Source organism: Nothobranchius furzeri, chromosome 3, assembly GCF_043380555.1.
Source record: "Nothobranchius furzeri strain GRZ-AD chromosome 3, NfurGRZ-RIMD1, whole genome shotgun sequence".
In the NCBI taxonomy this organism is placed as follows: domain Eukaryota; kingdom Metazoa; phylum Chordata; class Actinopteri; order Cyprinodontiformes; family Nothobranchiidae; genus Nothobranchius; species Nothobranchius furzeri.
In genome coordinates, this window is record NC_091743.1 from 89363262 (window position 1) to 89384216 (window position 20955).

General features: G+C 43.6%; 1 protein-coding gene across 1 annotated transcript in view; it reads right to left on the reverse strand.

The window, feature by feature from the left end:
* Nucleotides 1-6392: 6392 nt before the first annotated feature.
* lama4 (laminin, alpha 4) overlaps nt 6393-20955 on the reverse strand; it is an 88361-nt gene continuing 73798 nt past the window's right edge. Inside the window, exons 34-40 of the mRNA XM_054736323.2 lie at nt 20759-20948; nt 20505-20660; nt 18008-18167; nt 15198-15325; nt 9035-9128; nt 6891-7010; nt 6393-6810 (exon numbers count right to left, since the gene is read on the reverse strand). Coding sequence (XP_054592298.1) covers nt 6665-6810; nt 6891-7010; nt 9035-9128; nt 15198-15325; nt 18008-18167; nt 20505-20660; nt 20759-20948 — 994 coding nt within the window. The 3' untranslated portion in view covers nt 6393-6664. The remainder of the gene's footprint in view (nt 6811-6890; nt 7011-9034; nt 9129-15197; nt 15326-18007; nt 18168-20504; nt 20661-20758; nt 20949-20955) is intronic.

Consider the following 20955-nt stretch of genomic DNA (forward strand, 5'->3'; position numbering starts at 1 on the left):
ACTTTCCTTGGACATCCTAGAATTCTAAATGACGCGGCCGGCCCCAAAAGTGATGCGTTCATGACCGTAGGAAAGCTCGTAACTAAAGCATTTGGATCGTTCAGGCATTTTGAAATGAATTTTTTTACATGTTTAGCGTACGCAGCTACCTTTTGGGTCACACACGAAAACACACCAGGTTCCGTTTCTCAATAGTTTTGTTTCCAGCATTCGAGCAGATTTGCGTTTCCTCCTGTGCGGGAGTGCAGATTATTGATGCGCTCCAGCTTTGGCACAGCACACGCTCCTCTTTCCGCAGACGTGCACGTCCCAGCGCACCGCCGCAAAAACCCCTCACTACACTCCTTATGCACTTTTTTCAGATATGCATTAACGTTTTCGCTTTTCTCTCGTCTTTAAACATCCTCAAAGTTCAAACCTTCAGACGCAGAACACAAAGCGCTGTAAAAAAAAGCATGCTAAATGGAACTAAAAAGCAGTGAAAGGTGAACCATAACTGCACTGATGTTTGCTGATTTTGGTTTGAAACAGTTTTTCTGTGGTGTCACGTGTGCATAAACAACGGGTGGAATTGTTCCGTTTTGTTTTTGGTTTCTGGTATATTTAGGGAGATGTTCTTGGAGGGTGGTTCTGTTTCTGTTGATAAATACTCAGGTGTCAGATCTGTTGTCTGAAGAGCTGCAGAGCATCAGTTCCTTTGCCAATGCGCGGTTCGGTGTGGATTCTGGACTCGTTATTTGTGAGGTTGTCCCAGTGTTGATGGTAATAAGCTGCTGTTATGTTGAAGAAAGAACCAAGAATAATTAAGGCTTGCTGCTATTACATGTATTTATATAAACATGTTAAACACATGTGTGGTTTTTTGTACGTGGCTTATCTCAGCACCCCCTTATGTTCCCACGGCACTGCTTGGTAGACTGACCCTATTGAGAACTTTTGTCCCAAAGTTGATGCAACATAAGTGGGGCTCATGTATGTTGTTGTCCACTGGAAGTTAATTCCATTGATTTCAATCAAACTTCAATACTCCGTATTCCTAATGAGTTATTATTCAAAAACTGCACGAGCTCTCTTTTGCATCTTTTGAAGACGTCCAACCCAGAGGAGACCCAAGGAAAGACCCAGGAGATCCAGACGATGTTTTTTTAAAGGGCCAAGGAAGGTTTGGAAGATGTTCAAGAGTGAAATCCAAATAAATGGTGTAAAGGAGGTCACAATGTCAAATATTGGGGCTTCTGATAAAATAAATCTCACTAGGAATCATATTGGGGTAATTCTAGGACTTTTAGTGATTTAAACAATCAATCAATCAAAGCTTTATTTATAAAGCGCCTTCCGCAACCCTGTCAGGAAGCCCAAAGCGCTGAAACGCAATTGAGGTAGACAGTTAGTGGAAGCATTTAGTTAGTGGAAGGGAATTTGTTAGTGGAAGAGAAGTAGTTGGTGAAAGTTTACAGTGGAAGAAAGGGTGAAAACCCTTCTTCCACTAACTTTTTTCAAATCTGGAAATGACTAAAAAATAAGGAAATAGCGCCCCTAGTGGTAACCGAATTCTGGAAGCGCAATCTGGAATTTGGATTCCAAAATCGTGCTGGACAGATGAGGAAGTAGAAGTACGATTCTGGAAGTTCCACTTTCCAATTGGATTCTGATGGAAAACCCTAACCCTTCATTCCTGCACCGGGGCACAATTTGCTACAGAGGCTGACCGACCGTATCAGACAGTGACAGTGAGACCTACTACACAGCAGGTACTTGAATCCTTTGTCCACAAGACATGACACTTACATTAAAGACACATATGACTTAGTACAAAGATCAAAAACCTAAATATTCCTGATGAAGCCATCCTTTTTACAATGGATGTGGAGAGCCTCTACACTAATATTGATATCCAAGAGGGCATAGATTCTATTAAGAGTGTTTTTCAAGTATTCAGACAGTAAGAGACCAGACAAAGAGCTGCTGCAATTGTTAGAAATCAACCTAAGATGAAATGACTTTGAATTTAATGGAGAATATTTTCTACAGATTAAAGGTACGGCCATGGGCAAGAAGTTTGCTCCTGCCTATGCTAATATATTTATGGCAGAATGGGAAACGACTGCCCTACAGAAGTGTGGTAAAAAATCCTTATATTTTAATAGATTTTTAGACGATATTTGGGGAATATGGCCATACTCAGAACAGGAGTTTGAACAGTTTTGACAACCCTCAACAGCCACAACAAGTCCATTAAATTAAAAGCCTCAACAAACTACCTCAGTGGATTTTTTAGATACAACCAACTTTAAGTGACCACAATTTCATTCTTCTCACACTCTTGACATCAAAGTCTTTTTTAAACCAACTGATTCACACGCATTGCTCCACAAAACTAGCTTTCATCCAAAACACACATTTGCTGGAATTGTTGTTGAGATTCCACAGAATTTGCACACAAACCTGTGATTTTTCAGGAAGCAACAAAAACACTTGTCCCTGCTTTGTCCAGCAGGGGGTACTGCCACACCTTTCTCAGGAAAATTCATAAAACCTTCCTGGAAAAGAAACCCGTTTACGTGTCACCTCAAATGCCTTTGGTTATCCCATACTCACCACAAATGTTGGGCTGTATCAGGTTGGTCAAAAAGAACATTCAGACTCTTGTTCACAGCACAGGAGAAACAAATACCTCAGCGACGACTTGGTTAAAGCTAAGCTTAAACTTAACAATGTAAACAAATCCAGAGACCTGGGGGATTTTGTAAACACAAACAGTGGATCCACAATGTGTACTCTGACACAATCTACCTATCGCTATGTAAAGGGAATGCTCGCATTTCAAGCTGTGTTTATCTGATGTCATGTACAACCTGCTGCAGAATGTTTGTGAGGGAAACTAAAAACATGACCTGGTCAGATTCACTCAACACAATTACAACATCCTGAGAAAGAAGGAGACCAGCACACATTTGGTTCAACACTTTATTGCACATGGATGGAAGTCTGTTAATGCCACGGCGATCGAGTCAAACCCTGACTGGACCACACAGCAACGGAGAAGAGCTGAGAAGCTGTGGATTGTTAAGTTGGACACGGCACATCCCAGAGGCTTAAATGAGAGCAGACCTCGGGCTGTGACAGTTGTCTAAAACCACCCCATCCATCCCGATTCTACCCGGTTATGTTGATGCATTTTACGGTGTGCTTTGAAACAGGATGGACTGATCTCAGGTAACACTAGTATCTTCTTTGTTTATCCAACCATGTATGTGATGTGGGTGGGTCTGGAGCAAGCCCCCACAATGCGGGTCAAAAATTGGTATCAACCCGGAAGTGCCAAAATTGCAGTTCCACCCTCATCCACTAGGGGCTGGTGTCAGAAGCGAGCAAATCCTCATTGACTCCCATGTTAAAAATACCAATTTCACAGCAGAAATAAACATGTTTACAGCCTGGTACCAGAACATGTTTTAGGTTTAAATGATCTAGTTTACACTCATGACAACTCTGAGGGGGGTGATTTTTTTCTCACTCTTCTAAGTGTATTAAAAGCCTAAAATTCTGTATAATTAATGAGCATCAGACCCACGTGACCACAGAGCTAGCTCCGTGGAAAGGCCTCAGTAGAGCCTCGGTCTGGCCTGGAAACTGCTCCAGGATTTTGAGTCTCTGTGTTTGTGTATTCTTGTTTGGATATTTTTTGTGCAATTGTTGGACAAAATGACTTGCTGTGGCATTAATTGCACTAATACAGCGTCCAAGGAGTCTCCACTTCATTTTCCGCACTTGCACTAGCTGAGCTTAGATTTTAACATGTACTGTTTAACCATGAAATTTAAATGTAATAGGGTAAAACCCAGTGCATTTAACATCAGATCAGATTTCAGATTCAGATTTCAGATTTATTGGCCAAGTAAAATTACATTTACAAGGAATTTGTCTTCGGTAGATGTTCGCTCTCTAAAACATACAACAACCATAATAAATGAGAATAAAAAAAAATGCTGCATAATGCTGCACTTTAGAAAATGGGTTGAAATATAACATGTTGGTGGAGCTGGGTTCCCACTATCGGCTTGTGGAGCTCTCGGGAGACCGATGTTTTCCACCCGTTCTCCCCGCAGCTCGGCGCATCTCTGTCTGATCGCAGCTTCTGTCTGCTGCGTGGGCTGTCGGCTTGTGGAGTTCTGGGATGGAAACCTTTCCACCCGGTTCTCCCCAGCGGCAGCTCTGCACATCTCAGATCGCAGCGGCGCTTGTCTGCTGTGCGGCTGCCGGCTTGTGGAGCTCTCGGAGACCTCTGTGTTCCACCTGGTTTTACCCAGCGGTCAGCCCGGCGTATCTCTGACTCAGAAGCTCTGGTGTTGTGCACAGTTAACTCCGGTTGTAGCGAGGTTGCTACCTCCGTTAGCTTAGCTCCCACCTCCGCATTAGCTTTGGGTTAGCTTCAGGTTAGCTTGTAGCTAGTTCGACCGGGTGTCGTCAGTTGATCCCAGCCTTACAGCCCCACCCTCAGCTCCACCTCTCTTCTCTGTTGTGGAATTGTCTGGGCTTGACGGAACCTGTGACATGGTCAAAACGACGGTGGTGGCCGCCTCCCATTTGGCCTCAAAAACGTGTTATTGGAGCCTATGGAAACCCATTGTCCAATATTTATATGTCAATGGTCTGGAGGTAGGGCTAAAAGAGGCCCCTCCCGCAACAACCTCCTAACCTTAACCAGGTAGGGTCTGGATCCTCTCCCACTCCCCCATCCCACCCTGACCCCCACCCTGAGGGACTCACTGTACCCCTTTCTTCAACCCGACCCTGTGGTGATTTTAACCTTCTTTGTCACACTTCATCTTAGAAATCTGATCCCTATGGGATTTACTAAACCCCATGGTGAAGTTCAATATGGGGGGTGGACCATCAGCATTTGGGTGACCCAGACTGGGTGACCTTCGGCGGTGACCCTTTTCAATACAGTTTCCCCTAACCAAAACTGGTCATCTGATAATGCTAACCAATGTTTTTTCCTCAGCAGACACTGCAGCGGGGTTCCTTCTTGGGTCTCAAGGAGGGGCAACATTGTAATTCCACCCAGCTTACTGCAGGAGTGCCCGTGCACTGGAGTTCTGGAGGGTTCTGTCCTTCAGAGCTCTCTTTACATAACTCTTAACCATGGGACTTTGTTCCTAACACTGCCTTGTACAACACTTCAACAACGACAGAACATTAAAATATCCATAAAAGACCAACGTGGATCACAGTTCTTGTATCCACACCTAACCCCTTCTCAAACAGTTACTACCTCTGGACAAAGTACGTAGAATGATTTAATACTCTAATGAAGGGATGAAATTAGTGTTTCTTCCAAGGGAAGGAATCTTATGGTGACAACCCACTCATAACCCACAAACTTCAAACAAAGAGAGTTAATATGGACGACAGAGGTGTGGATGACATGCATCGGCCCATGCATCGCCTTTGGCTCCCCATTTCAACTGTCTAGTCGTTGGATGAGGCAGGGGGAGTCATCGAGATAGCCAATACAAACCTAACCCAGGAACGAGCACGGATGACAGCCTTGAGTAAAAGCTTCACCAGGATGGTTGACAGTTATGTGGACCCATGGACATAGTTTTTTTTGGGGGGTGGGATGGGGGGGTCATGTCCAAAGTCACTTTTTGTCCCCTGAACATTTTACCGTGCAAAAACAATATTACGCTGTAATAAACAGACACTGGTTGAGCACTAGGACCAAGCAGTGTTGAAGCCTGTTTCCCATCAGAACCTTCCATAAGCTCATCTATTGGCTCTGCTGATACTTGCTAACGTGTGGTTGGCTGTTCCTGCCACTTGTGTACTCAAGAGTTTAGCATTCCCGAGATTGCATAAAAGAGCCTCTAGGCTGTGGTTTTATACATATTTTTGTATACTTCCTGTAAAGACGGCCCTCCGGTCCTCATGCCAGTTGTGTGTGTGTGTGTGTGTGTGTGTGTGTGTGTGTGTGTGTGTGTGTGTGTGTGTGTGTGTGTGTGTGTCCCTTCTAAAGTCAAACCTACGTCCAAGTGGGAACCAATGGTTCAGATGATCCACCTGGAAGGAAAAGATCCTCCGCAATACCTTTCAGCCAATTTTTCTCTTGTGTGTGCGGCGGGTCCGTGATTAGAGGTAATAAGAAGAGGTAATTTTGTTTTACCATTTCTGTTGCTGCTGATTCCCTTTGTGTAAACCAATTAGTTTAAGTTGATTTTTTAACACCAAAGCATGCATCCTCCTCGTGACCCCTAGGCCCCTAGAAGGCCTGGGATGTAACATATGTAATTTTTATAAATCTGGTATTAAACAATATAACTCTTTTAAAGTTGTGTGTTAAATGCTTCTGTAATGAAAATCTGATGCTTTAGAAAGAAGAAAGCAGGTTTGTGTGACATAAAATATTTATTGTTAAGAAATACAAGCTTTTCAGATTGAATTTGTAAAGTTTTTACCATAAAGATGGCAGAAATTCAGCCTAGTGCTGTGTAGTTTGTGTGTGAATAAGGTCTTCACCCTTAATAAATCCAATATGATAGTTTGGTGAAATACAAAATCAAAAATGTAAACAAAAATATGACAAGATAACCCTAATAGAGGTCATTCTAGACAAATGACGGGTTTTAAATGACTTTGGTCAGTACTGATGTCTGAAGGATTAAGCTGAAGGACAGGACCCAATACTGACAGCGCCACTGACCAGAACCGCTTTATTAAAGCTTGCCTGGCTCTTGTTGATGATCAGGTTCTTCATACAACCCACGTATGGCTTTCTGGTGGCAATGCTGTCTGGGAGGAAGAAGTCTGAGGAAAGGAGAGACCAATGAGAAGATACAGGGCTTTATTCTCAGAGAAAAAACCCAGGAGGAAGTCCTGTTACGCACCTGGAGCTCCACCGATGAATACCGGCTTCCTTGTGTCTGTTGAACTGGGGCTAACAGGTCCCACAACGTGGCTGATGGCTGAGTCCATGTTCAGCTGCACCACGTTGGCATCCCGGATCACTGAGCAGGACACAAGCCAGAAAGCATCACTTCCAGTTATCTTTAGTTCAGTTCAGTTCAGTTCAAACATATACATTCACCAACATTTCATAAAATCATTCCATGCAGTTGTTTGAAAAGGAGTAGGGAGAAGTGTATACTTATTTAGCCCTACCCCCTCAGGTTTACATCCGCATCATCAAAATTTAAACAACATTTACAATGCCTTCAAAAAAACACAAAACAACAACAACAACAAAAAAACAATAATAATTAATAAATAAAATTCTCATGTTCAACTAGAACTATATTTAGATTTTCTAATTTGTAGAAGAGATTAAACATCAGTTTGCATGCCGTCCTGGGTTAATTGCATTTTCTTCATTCTTATACTTATTTAACATTTCTTTTTTGAGTTTTATTTTAAACTGGTTTAACTAATTAGACGTACATTTAGAATGAATGCAGGGTTGAAAATGGATGGAAGAGCTGCCGTACTTCTTTCTATTAAACGGTTATATTGATGTAACAAAAATAGAACAGAAATGTATTTTGTTGTCCCTCAATGAGGAAATGTTGGTGTAACAACAAGCTTCACAACAATAAAATACCGTACAGTAAACAAAAATGTTAAGACTGAATGGATTTGACCACACATAAACCCTAACCTTTTAAAGATACGGTTAAAGGATTACTGGTTTTGTTGGGTGCAGTGCAGGGCTTAATTTGAGTCGGATCTTGCTGGAACAAGATCCGGGAACCATCTTATTTTGAAAGGACTGTTCCGGCAACTGTCTGCTAGGATCTGGCAACTCACGCGACAAACTTGTGCTATACGCAGGGTCCAAATTACAGGTGAGCTAGGGAGCACCTGGAAGCCCTCAACGTCCACACCCAGTGGGAGCCCAAAACGATCCTGGTTCTACTTATATTACATTACTCATGTGGACTCTCCAGGGATTATTCTGAGCTGAGAGGCGCAGAGCTCTGATCGTTGACGCGCTCCAGACAGATGCGTCCTGAGCACGGCCACAGTAACATTCTCAAAGGGGGGTTGTTCCGGGATCTGTTTTGCCTTTAGCGAACTTTGGTTTGACGTCAGTATTTGCGTTCCAGGAATGTTCGATTTACAAATTGAGCACTGGGGCAGTGTGGTTTCTGGAGTCTAATAGCTGTTGGGAGAAAGGACCTACATTCCTTAAGGGAACACCTGGATCAGAACTAATTGGACGTAAATAAGACTTCTTCTGAAGCTGGTGTTCACACCTTCTGGGAATAGAAACCTGACTTAGGCCCTGTCCACACGTAGCCGGGGATCTGCCAAAACGTAGATATTTTTCTACGTTTTGGCCTGTCATCCACACGAAAACGGATCTTTTTAAAAACTCCGGCCAAAGTGAAGATCTGTGTTTTCTCCGTTTTGGGTGTCTGAGTGTGGACAGACAAAACCGGAGATTTAAGGTCCGCAACGTCACTTTCCGCAACAAAAAAATGCTGACATCACGTGTGCGACCTGTGTTTACACTAGCCGACATCATGGAAGCCCTCAGAGCTGCGCTCGCTTTATCAATTGTCCAAGCGCTTTCTGCTTGTTTGTTTTTGCAAGAGGAATTACTGCTCCTTGCGGAAGACCACAGACGAAGGACGAGGTTAAGAACGGGGGAAGTACTGCCGCCTACAGGTCTGGCATGTCCTTAACAACGTATTTATCCGGGTACGTGTGGACAGTTTATTTTTAAAATGAGGTGATGTGGATGCAAGTTTTTGGAGGGGCGGATATTCGTTTAAAAAAAACCCGGCTATGTGTGGACTAGGCCTTAAGCTCAGGTGCCCTGGTTTTCACTTTTGTATAATCATTAAACTTTGATGAATAAAATAATTTTAAGTTGACCAAATATGATAGCTGGAAAGTCTTTTTTTACATTGCTGCAGCTTCGTTATCAGTTTTACTTCATATAAACTGTTGATAGTTCAGGTGTGACCAAAGCCAGAGCAATTTTTATTTTATTGGTTCTGCGCAAATTCAACCGGTCTGACTGTCTTACCTGTGATTCTGTGCCAGCTTCCATCACACACACTCTGTTTGGGTGCTACTTTGGTAAAGAACTCATTTCTCCCGTTGTTTACAAGTACCACCACCTGCAAAAAAGAAACCGCCATGTTTACATAATCTTTGTTCCCTGTGTCCTGTCTGGCTGTAAAGCAATCAGGATTGATGTCTGAGTGCCAAAGACAAGCCGTACAGTTTTATTCTCACAGGTGGAGTGGTATAGCTTCAGCTGTAATAATGATCACCTCGCACCAAAACTTTACTGGAAATATTTTCAGTTGTTTTAAAGCCGAACGGGCACAAAGACAGAAATGAAAGCAAAATGGGGATAGAGGAGGAAGAGGTTGGGGGGGGGGGGGGGGGGGGGGGGGGGGTTGGGGTCACAAGAATAAACAATAAAGGATGTACAAGAATGCAAAAATAAAACAGAACCAAAACATCACTGCACCAACTGCACGAGGATGTATAACCATAACATTGCTTTGCTCTGTAATAAATCACAGTGCATTTAGTGCCAACCACAACCTTAAGACGTGTGTTGAAAATGCCCAACTCCATCCGTATAAGAGCACCATGTGAGCACCTGTGTGTGTACACGTTCTTGCATATGTAAGGTTTCTCTATAGCTGTGGTTCCCAAACTTATTTAGCCGCGCACCCCCTTCTATGTCCCGACCATGTCGACGCACCCCCCAGCCCCCACATCAGGGCATGGCTCTATATATATATATATATATATATGTATATATATATATATATATACAGGTGCTGGCCAGTAAATTAGAATATCATCAAAAGGTTGAAAATATTTCAGTAATTCCATTCAAAACGTGAAACTTGTACATTATATTCATGCAATGCACACAGACCAATGTATTTCCGATGTTTATTACGTTTAATTTTGATATTTATAGGTGACAACCAATGAAAACATCAAATCTGGTATCTCAGAAAATTAGAATATTCTAAAGGCCAATGAAAAAATGTTTGTTTCTCTAATGTTGGCCAACTGAAAAGAATGAACATGAAAAGAATGTGCATGTATAGCACTCAATACTTAGTCGGGGCTCCTTTTGCCTCAATAACTGCAGTAATGCGGCGTGGCATGGACTCGATCAGTCTGTGGCACTGCTCAGGTGTTATGAGAGCCCAGGTTGCTCTGATAGTCGTCTTCAGCTCCTCTGCATTGTTGGGTCTAGCGTATTGCATCCTCCGCTTCACAATACCCCATAGATTTTCTATGGGGTTAAGGTCAGGCGAGTTTGCTGGCCAATCAAGGACAGGGATACCATGGTCCTTGAACCAGGTGCTGGTGGTTTTGGCACTGTGTGCAGGTGCCAAGTCCTGTTGAAAGGTGAAGTCTGCATCCCCATAAAGTTGGTCAGCAGCAGGAAGCATGAAGTGCTCTAAAACTTCCTGGTAGACGGCTGCATTGACCCTGGACCTCAGGAAACAGAGTGGGCCAACACCGGCAGATGACATGGCACCCCACACCATCACTGACGGTGGAAACTTTACACTGGACCTCATGCAACGTGGATTCTGTGCTTCTCCGCTCTTCCTCCAGACTCTGGGTCCTTGATTTCCAAAGGAAATGCAGAACTTGCTTTCATCAGAAAACATAACTTTGGACCACTCAGCATCAGTCCAGTCCTTTTTGTCCTTGGCCCAGGCGAGACGCTTCTTGCGCTGTTTCTTGTTCAAGAGTGGCTTGACACACGGAATGCGACACCTGAATCCCATGTCTTTCATGAGTCTCCTCGTGGTGGTTCTTGAAGCGCTGACTCCAGCTGCAGTCCACTCTTTGTGGATCTCCCCCACATTTTTGAATGGGTTTGTCGTCACAATTCTCTGCAGGGTGCGGTTATCCCTAGAGGTTGTACACTTTTTTCTACCACATTTTTTCCGTCCCTTCGCCTGTCTGTTAATGTGCTTGGACACAGAGCTCTGCGAACAGCCAGCTTCTTTAGCAATCACCTTTTGTGTCTTGCCCTCCTTGTGCAAGGTGTCAATGATTGTCTTTTGGACAGCTGTTAAGTCAGAAGTCTTCCCCATGATTGTGGTGCCTTCAAAACAAGACTGAGGGACCTTTTAAAGGCCTTTGCAGGTGTTTTGAGTAAATCAGCTGATTAGAGTGGCAGCAGGTGTCTTCTATATTCAGCCTTTTCAGAATATTCTAATTTTTTGAGATACCAAATTTGGAGTTTTCATTAGTTGTCACTTATGAATATCAAATTTAAATGTAATGAACATTGGAAATACATTGGTCTGTGTGCATTGCATGAATATAATGTACAAGTTTCACGTTTTGAATGGAATTACTGAAATATTTTCAACCTTTTGATGATATTCTAATTTACTGGCCAGCACCTGTATATATATATATATATATATATATATATATATATATATATATATATATATATATTTAATTTATCAGATGTCAAGCTAAACAGACAGGGTTAAAAAAATTCCCCATCACTTTCATTTTTTAAATAGTAATTAATAAGCATTCGATACCATTACAATTTCCTTTGATTTAATTTTAAATCAATATTTAGAGTGCCCAGGTAGCACATAAACAATGCAATTTAACGGTTTTCTTAAAGTAGGAACGTTTAACCTGCGGCCAGAGCGCTCTCCTTCCTTCTGCTCTGCGTAAACCTGAGCTGATCACCTACTTGTGCGTAATCAAATGTCTATAGGGGACAAGATATAGCCATGATGTTCACTTCACAGATTACCGGTAATAACGTGTCAGTGCTGTTTTTATTTTATAACATCCAGAAATATGAATGTTATCAGCGCTGTTTTCTTTTCTAAACTTGCAGACACGTTCACCCGTGTTTAAAATTCATTTTGTTGAATTTAAACAACAACGAAAAACCTTCGTGTAACATCTTCCTGTCTATTTATCTTACGTTATGGCCGTGCATGCGCTGTGCGCCGGAGACCTGCATGTGGCTGCTGCGCCGCGGCTTGTATTCGAGTGTGGTGTGTGTGTGTGTAGAAAACCTTTTTTTTGTTGGTGCGGCTTATATTGAGGTGCGCTCTATAGTCCGGATATTACGGTAGGTTTTGATATGGATCATGACATTAACCCAGATAACATTTTTACTTCTGCAAATAATAACTGAAGTCATCATTATACTGATGAAATATACAATCAACAAAGAAGGCATATTCTCTGTTATGCATATAAACAGTAGAAGTCTCTATGCAAACTTTGAAAATATTAGTTTTCTGCACTGTACCAAGCAAACATTCAGTACAATTGCTATATTTGAGACGTGGGACCACAAAAAAATGTAAATTTTGCATTGGATGGATATTATTTTATACGCATTGACCGAAGAAATGGTGCAGGAGGAGGGGTTGCATTATTTCTGGAGACTAACTTGAGTTTTAGTGTTGTGGAGGACATGAGTCTCACCCTTGAGAATATATTTGAATGTTTAATAATTCATTCATGTTTATGTTTATTTATTTGGTAGACGCTTTTATCCAAAGCGACATACAATTTTTAACCTATAGGGCATGTTGTAATCTGTAGGGGAAACCGGAGTTCCCGGAGGAAACCTACGCATGCATGGGGAGAACACGCAACTCCACGCAGAAAGGCTGCAGCCGAGTTTCGAACCTGCAACCTTCTTGCTGCGAGGTTGCAGACATCGCAAGACATCGCCTCGCAAGGCCAGGCGCCTTGACATTGAGAAACACCCCAGGTCTGGTCCTTGTTGACTCTATTTGTCTGGTAATGACTGAGTCTGATTCAGAAGAAGGATATTGTCTCTCTGATGAAGATGTTCACTAATCCAGTCATAAGGAGTGACGCTGCTGTGCGGAGCAACAGAGAGTCTGTGCTGCACGTGAAGAAAGTAAGGCTAATGAGCTAAAACGTTCCACACGCCATTCCGAAGCTCTCCCACTGTGATCGGGACATGGTGGATGTAGGAAGGATAGTGAAAACACTGCAAATGATGACAGACGTGGCGGGAAGGTAAAAAAAAAAAAGCCATAAAAACAGCAGGCGCCTTAAGTATGGAAGTGAAAGAGTGCCACATAATCAAATGAATATTCCACACATCCCAGCCATCTGAGGTCCAGACAGGGACCTTTTCCTGGAGCAGATGATCCTTACATTCAAGGGAAGGCCGACCCTGAGGATGTTCAAGCCTAAACAAATCCGACCACTATTGTTAAAAATGCATTTCACTTGAGTGAGGCCAGTACAGTGGCGTGTCCAGATCTTTTAAAATGAGGTGGCCCAGGTGAGGCACAACTTTGTGCATGGGTGGCACCAATGGTTCTGCTTCTTTTGTTTTACCCCCAAGCCTTTTGTGGACAATGAAAAGCCGATTTAAAGGTAAATTAGTGTGGTGGCACCTGGGGTGGCCAATCAGATTCTAAGGGTGGCATGTGCTACCCCAGGCCCTGGACACGCCCCTGGGCCAGTATAAATATTAAAACTTAAATGTGTGTGTGTGTGTGTGTGTGAGAAAAGCACAATTCTGAGAGAAGGATTTGACCATGCAGCCATTTTTAATCGCCATTATTTCATTAATTTGTCAAATTGAATCAAGTAACGATCGATTCAAACTCTTAAGGATCTGAATCGAATCGATTCTTGAAATTTGAATCGATACCCAGCTTTAATCTACATTGTGATAATAACGGCACACTCTGGTGCACCAAGCAAAAGGAGCGGGTGTCTCACGATACCGTATCATACCATACCAATTTATTTATAAAGCACCATTTCAAAATCGCACGGCAGCTAACCAACGTGCTGTACATAAAAGAGCCAAATGCTTGAACAAATCAACAAAACACAATGAAAGCAGGATGCATAAAAACAGCATAAATAATGAAGGATGAAAATTCGTACTAAAAACAAGAGAATAAGAGAACAGGTAACAGCGCTATCAAAATAAAAGTAATGCGTCGAATGATAAAGACCATTTGAAATGGCACAAATAAAACCAAAAAAAGCTACAAGATGGTGCGAGGTGTTAAAAGTGAGCTACTGAATCGTAAAAATGAAATGAAATAAACCCGGTGCTGGATTTTCATGTAAAGTGTCACGGAGGGAAGGCAGTTCTGAAAAAGCGTGTTTTAAGGGCCGACTTGAATCTGCTGACAGAGGGAGCCAAACGCACACGGAGGGGCAGAGTGTTCCAGAGTGTTGGGGCTGCATGAGAGAAGGCACGCTCCCCCCATGATTTGTGCCGAACCTTCGGAACAACGAGCAGCAGATGATCTGCTGACCGAAGGGCACGGGTGGGAACATACGGAGTCAGCAGGTCCGTCAGATAGGATGGGGATGGGCAGTACAAAGCCTTGTATGCACATAACAAGACTTTGTAATGAATCCTAAATTTGACTGGGAGCCGGTGTAAATCTGCAAGAATAGGTGTGATGTGCACGCGTCTGTCGGTGCTGGTTAAAAATCTGGCCACCCATCCTTGTGTCACTGAAGGAAGTTCAGATGAGCCACAGAGCTGGGTGTGTTACTGGGACGGTGGTTCAGACTCCCGCCGACTTCATTTACCAAATGCAGGAAGAGCGAAAGTGTCTGACGGCTGCAGAGCCAGAGGCTGCAGGTTTCTGTAAAGGAGTGAATCTGCAGCATCATCATTCTCTCTCCTTACTCCTGGAATAACGGTTCAGAGAGCAAACGGTTGTTGCTAATCTGCAGAGAATATCTACAAGAAAGTTCCACAGGAAGTCTCAAAAGGTCCTCAGCAATGGTTGAATCGTTGAATCGGGGTGCAGTGGTCAACAATGCAGCTGAGAGGTCAAGGAGTAGATTTATACCACGAGAAAGGGGGACTCAGGGGGGACTCAGTACTATACAGGGGCCTGAAAACAGACTCAAAATGATCCAAAAGGCCATATTTTTCTAAGTGTTGCATTAATTGTACCAACACGTTTTCCATGACCTTAGGAAGGAATGAAAGTTTTGAAATGGGGCTGAAATTGGAGAGATTGTCATGACTAGTTTCAGCCGCTCTCATTTGCAACGATGAGGATTTGCAGAGACCGACCTCGCCAAGAGGGAGCAGCAGTTACCATGGTGGGGCTTGCTGCATCTTAGCCGCACCTGTGCAAAGTGGCCTGAACGAGCGCATCCCATTCTAGAAAGCTGTTCAGACTCACCTCCCCTTGATGAATGTAGATGACAAAATAGCCCTTTCCTGTGCGCACATGTAGGAGCACCCCAGATGCCACACGAGGGCGCACCTCCATTACCAGCTCGAACCTCAGCCCCAGATCAAAGGACTCATCTGAGGAGAGAACAACACAACATCTCAGCTTTGAAACGCATTTAATACATGTTCAGAGCTTCATCCCCATCAGTTTGGCCAGGTCACTACAGCAGGAGTTAACAACTCCTTTACCAGAGGGCTGCTATCCAGCATGTGTTAGTTGTTTTCCTGCTCCAACACATTGTTCATCAGTTCATGCAGAAGCCTGTTAGTCACTCGCTGATTAAAGTCTGGTGTGTTAAAGCAGGGAAGCCATAAAAACATGGTGGGTAGTGTCACCTTCCTCCAGGCACACTAAAGACCAGTAGCCTCACCCTAACCCTAACCATCAGTTCGTCACGTATGAGGTAGGGATGTTCTGATCGCGTTTTTACTACCGATCCGATTTGGAGTCAGTTTATTTTGAGTATCTGCCGATACCAAGTCCCGATCCAATACTTTTCAGGAAAGCATGTGGCACTCTGGCACTGTCCCGGTGGGCCGCTTAGCCAAGTGGGCTGCTTGCCCAGCTTGGGCTAACACCACCCGACAGTTGGTGATCTGTAGAACATTAGCGACATGGTAACCTGAAGCTAACAGTTCTTCCAGGCCTTTTTAGCAAGAAAAACGCGGTAGAGCGATGATGTAGGAGTTGTTTTACCGTGTTAGCATGTAGCTAATGTCTCGCTGATCTCCGCCTGTGGAGACTGAGCTGATCTGGAAGGCCACGGCTCCCGGTCGCAGCTGTCTGGCCCTGCTTGTAATTTTACAGTCCTAGCCCATATTAGATCTCACATTCGGCCTAGAGACGAGTCCGCGGGCGGCAGCACCCCTCACCCCCACCTCTCTCCCAATTGGGAGGGCCAACGATTAAATGCCAGGGCTGAATTTTGGTCCCAGTCCACCCCTGGTTACGGCCATTTCTGAAACCAGAAAACCTGGCCTTCCCCCAGCCAGATGAAAAGGAGATCTCGTTATTGTAACCTTCCCTGCAATGTGATGGACACACTGGACTTTTTAGTGATTATTTTACTTTCCAACTCTTACAAAGTTCACCTTTAGGTTTCTCTCTCACTTATGTAGGAAGTACACTGATTAAATAACCTGTTTATAAAATATAAAATATTTAAAGTAGCAGCGTTATTTCTGCTGTCTGAAAAAGTTCAGAGAGCTGACTGAAGCAGTTATATGACAGGTATGTAGTGCTCCTCCTGTAACATTCTGAGCTGGGGGTGGGGGTGACACAGTCTCACGGCTGAACCCGACCTGGGGGCCACCTATAGAGTACCACGGACGTAGAGGAACCTTAATTAGGCCCAAGCAGCGAAGCTGCCAAGGCCTATTGTATCTGCTCTGTTTATTTTCTCTCCCGACAAGTTAATTGGCTTTTTGGAGGCCTTAACGTACCCGAAAACTCAGGAAGTTTTGCACATGTGTCAGGCATGGTGTAAAATTTTGTATTTTAAAGGTCCCAAAAAAATCGCAGTAAAACTAGCTCCACAGCGACCCCTAGAATGCGAAAAACACCCGCCTCTTTAAACCTTAGTTTGTTGTACAGTTATGAAATTTTGTACGCTTTTAGTACTCAACAGTCCGCACAGAGAAGCCTCTTGCAACCATGGTCAACATCAAACAAGAAGTCGGCCATTTTGGTTTGAAGTGGTGATTTTGACCCCGTTTTGGCCATTTCTAGGGTCCGCTTCTGATTAATTTACTTGATAATTTTTCGCACGATTGTCTTGAAAGTTATGGGAAATTGCTCAGAAGTGATGAGCGATCAAATAGAAAAACTAAAACTGACTTTTCGTATATGCTGAGGGGGCGTGGCCAGGCCTCGAAGTTCGACTACTCGCCAAAAAATATAAATGGCTATAACTTCATACTCGAATAGAGTTACAAGAATTTCTGTGGTCATTTGACATCTAGCCACAAACTAAACTGAATGGTTGGATGATGACATCACACAAGCCCTGCCCCCTCAGGACCAAAAAGGTCAAGTTTTACTGTGATAGGTCCCAAATCGCCCCATTTCACTTAATCACCACAAATTTGTAGCTGGTAACTCAAGACAAGTGTTTCTTGGCATCACTTTATGGGAGTTTTCAAAAGAGGGCGGGGCTGTGGCGGCACAGTGAAGTCAGGCGTACCGCCGTGGCCATACGTTTGCCTCTCATTTCGTCATTTCTAAAGATATCGCCACAAAACTTCTGGTGAGTGGTCCTAGTCCGGCCCCCCAAAAAATCTGATTGAAAATCTGGTGGGCGTGGCCTATTTTCTCAAATAACGCCCCCTAGGACCATTAAAATCGTCAGCCCCAAGCCATGCTTTGACTGAGGATTACAAAATTTGGTACACTAATGTATTGTCTCAAGACCTACAAAAATGTCTCTTGGAGCCAAGCGCAAAGTCGCACAGGAGGTCAGCCATTTTGGTCCAAGTACTCAATTTAGTGGTTTTTGCACACGTAGTTTGGAGAATGAGGCCTCGCCGCCCTTTTCACTGATCACCTCAGGATGAATTTTAAAACGTCATGTTTGTTGTTTTAAAAGGTTAAATCTGATATTTTTCTCCTGTTTCTGATCCTTGTACAATCACATGATCGTATCAGAGCATCCCTAGTATGAGGCGTAACTGAGTGGGAGGAAGAAGTTCACACAATTAAACCTTTACTAAAACAAATACATAGTACTTCTCTCTGTAAATGACATAATAAAAACAAACCCAGAACGACGTATCCTCCCTCCTTTGAGAAATAAGTTCCTGCCTCAGACGGTCCTTCGAAGCATGGACTGACCCCAAATGTCTCTGCCAAAGGAGACAACTTCTGTCCGTTCAGCTGAGCGTTCTTCAAACAGCCAGTAAAGCTGTAGGCTGAGTTCCGCTGGAGGGAAATAAAACAAAAGGATTTGAACACACAGTAGAACAGTTTCCAACACATGAAATGTACGTTATTAGAAAGAACCATAACAGCGGCTAGTACAGATCAGATGTGGAAATAGTCTTTTAGCTTGTCCAGATCCAAGCTGGGGTTAGTGAGGTTAGCTCTCACAATCTTCATCCATCCAATCAACTCTAACTCTAACTCTAACTCTAACTCTAACTCTAACTCTCTCTCTCTCTCTCTCTCTCTCTCTCTCTCTCTCTCTCTCTCTCTCTCTCTCTCTCTCTCTCTCTCTCTCTCTCTCTCTCTCTCTCTCTCTCTCTCTCTCTCTCTCTCTCTCTCTCGCTCTCTCGCTCTCTCGCTCTCTCGCTCTCTCTCTCTCTCTCTCTCTCTCTCTCTCTCTCTCTCTCTCTCTCTCCATATATATATATAATCTTCACCTCGTGTCAAAATTGACACTTCCCGTTATAAGCTACACCTCCTGTCATTATCTACACCTGTCATAATCAACACCTCGAGATGTCAGGTGCACATGAACTGTATGAAGAAAGTCAATGTCAGGCCATTTAATGAAACACAGGCCTTGGGCTAGAGCCCTGCACTGAAGCCCTAGGCCCTCGGGTCAGCCCGAGGGCTGGGCTTCGGGCCAACGACTGTGCAATTACCTCAGACACGGGCCGGGCGCCTTTATTTTTAATCGAATTCATAAAAAAAATTGAAACACTTAAATGCAGCAGTAGAGCCCTGCGCTGGACTGTTTTCTTCATCCCGCTCTCGCTGAATTTCTGACCATTACCGCCCGCACCCGCGATGTGCATGTCTACTCCCGCCCACAACCGGAAAACTGGGAGAAATTATTACTGCACAATAAAAGAGATGTATTGAGTTTTCGTCTTCTCTGGTCCTGGAGAAAACATGTCATTTTATAGGCTATACCAGGGGTCGGCAACCCGCGGCTCTTCCATCCATCAGATGCGGCTCTCTGTGCTTGTAAAATAATGAATGGATATTTAAATAAAATGCTTTATATTTTATTGAATTAATTTTACATATGTAAGTCAATTCTAAATGTAAAGATTGTCTGCGTAAACCTGAACAGGTCCAACCCGGTCTTACTGTGAGACCGGGTTGACGGGTCACGCTTGTGCGTAATCATAGGCGTTGTCTGAGCTGAAGAGGATGTGAGATTCTGGGTTTCTCCTCAGACGACTCCTGGATGTGTCGCCACATTGGAGACAGGAACAAGCGCTATTCAGCCAAAGTTTCATAATCAGGGAGCATTCTCTAAGTGACAAGTCTCTCTGAGAGACCGGGTTTGGAAAACACTCGCTTCAGTGGGAGGAAGCTTCCCGCATGCGCTCTGGTTCTGCAACGCGCTCCAAGCCAATCTCAACAACTTCAGCGCGCTGTGGACCTTATGTAGTACACGCTGACAGCGAGCTGTGCTGAGCAGTGTCCAGCTCAGATGTTCAGATGGGAATCTTTTATCGGGTGATTTAGCTACATCTGCGATGTGCGTAGAATAAAATGTCAGTTCGTCTGCATGCGTCGGGGTAATTCTTTCTATTCTTTCTCCGTCAAAATAAACGGTCAAATACGGGAACTGTCCGGTCAACACAACACAAGCCCTGCTTTTAACTGTTCTGTTTTCTTGTGAAAATTGTTGGAAAGAGATCAAATTTAACTTGATTACCACCAGAGCCAGTGCGCCGTTATCTCCGTGACGGTAAATGAGGGAAAAACAAATTGATCGGATCCTGCACGTCTTTTAACACATTGGTCAGGTTTGACACACTTTGTTTTCATTTAGTTGGTTAAAAAAAGTCAGGCCGGGTCGGGCTGTGGCTCAGATTTTAGGTCCGTGCAGGGCTCTACCTTGGGCCACGCTACGGTTGTTTTGGCCAGTCACTTCCTTCCCACCCAACCGACACAAGACTGTTTCGGGCCCTATAAGGCTCCAATGAAGCGTGGCTTGATTGACATGTAGAGCAAAATTATTCTGCTTTAGCTACTGTTATCTAGCTAGTATCCAGCTGGAGAGCTGCACCCTGTCAAAGGTGCACAACTTGTCATACGAGTATTGGAAGGGGAAAAAACAGGAGAAAATTTTGAAGAAGAAAGAAACTAGGCAGATATTTTTACTGACAAGTGCAGAGATGGAATGCAGCCCTCAGTATTAAATTTCAGCAAGTCCAGTTAATTTTGTTATTCTGGTCTTCGTGTATACATTTGGCTTAGCAAAGCTGGTTTGACATTCAGAACACTAGTAGTAAAGGTCCTGTTCGCTGCTGGCAGAAGGTGTTTTGGTTTACTCATAAACAGAATTGTTTCTCGTACCTTAATACTCTTCTGGCCTCTCCCTGGAGGAACTCCTCCAATAAAGAGTGAGTCGCTCATTCGCCATTGGATGTTGTTTCCCTGAGCTCTGTCTTCCAGCCCTGTGAAGCCATTGATTATAACCTGGCCCATACTCCCGTGGCGCTTCAAAAAAATCTAAGACAACAGGAACAGAGGTTGTCAGACAAAATTTCTTCAGTATACATTGATGACCTGAATATATACTATGCAGACAAAATGTTTCAGGAGCTTACATTGTGCCATGTGCCATCATTAAATCTCTCCTCAGTCTGGATTTTAACTTTTTTGTCCTCTACATTGAATGTGAATACAAGTTTTCCTTGTGCCAGGAAAAGAGCGACAAAGTTGTCTTCTTGGACATCAGACACATATAAGATGAGGCCAAAGGCCGACTGTGTCTTCATGGACAATGAAAAGTTGAAACTATTAG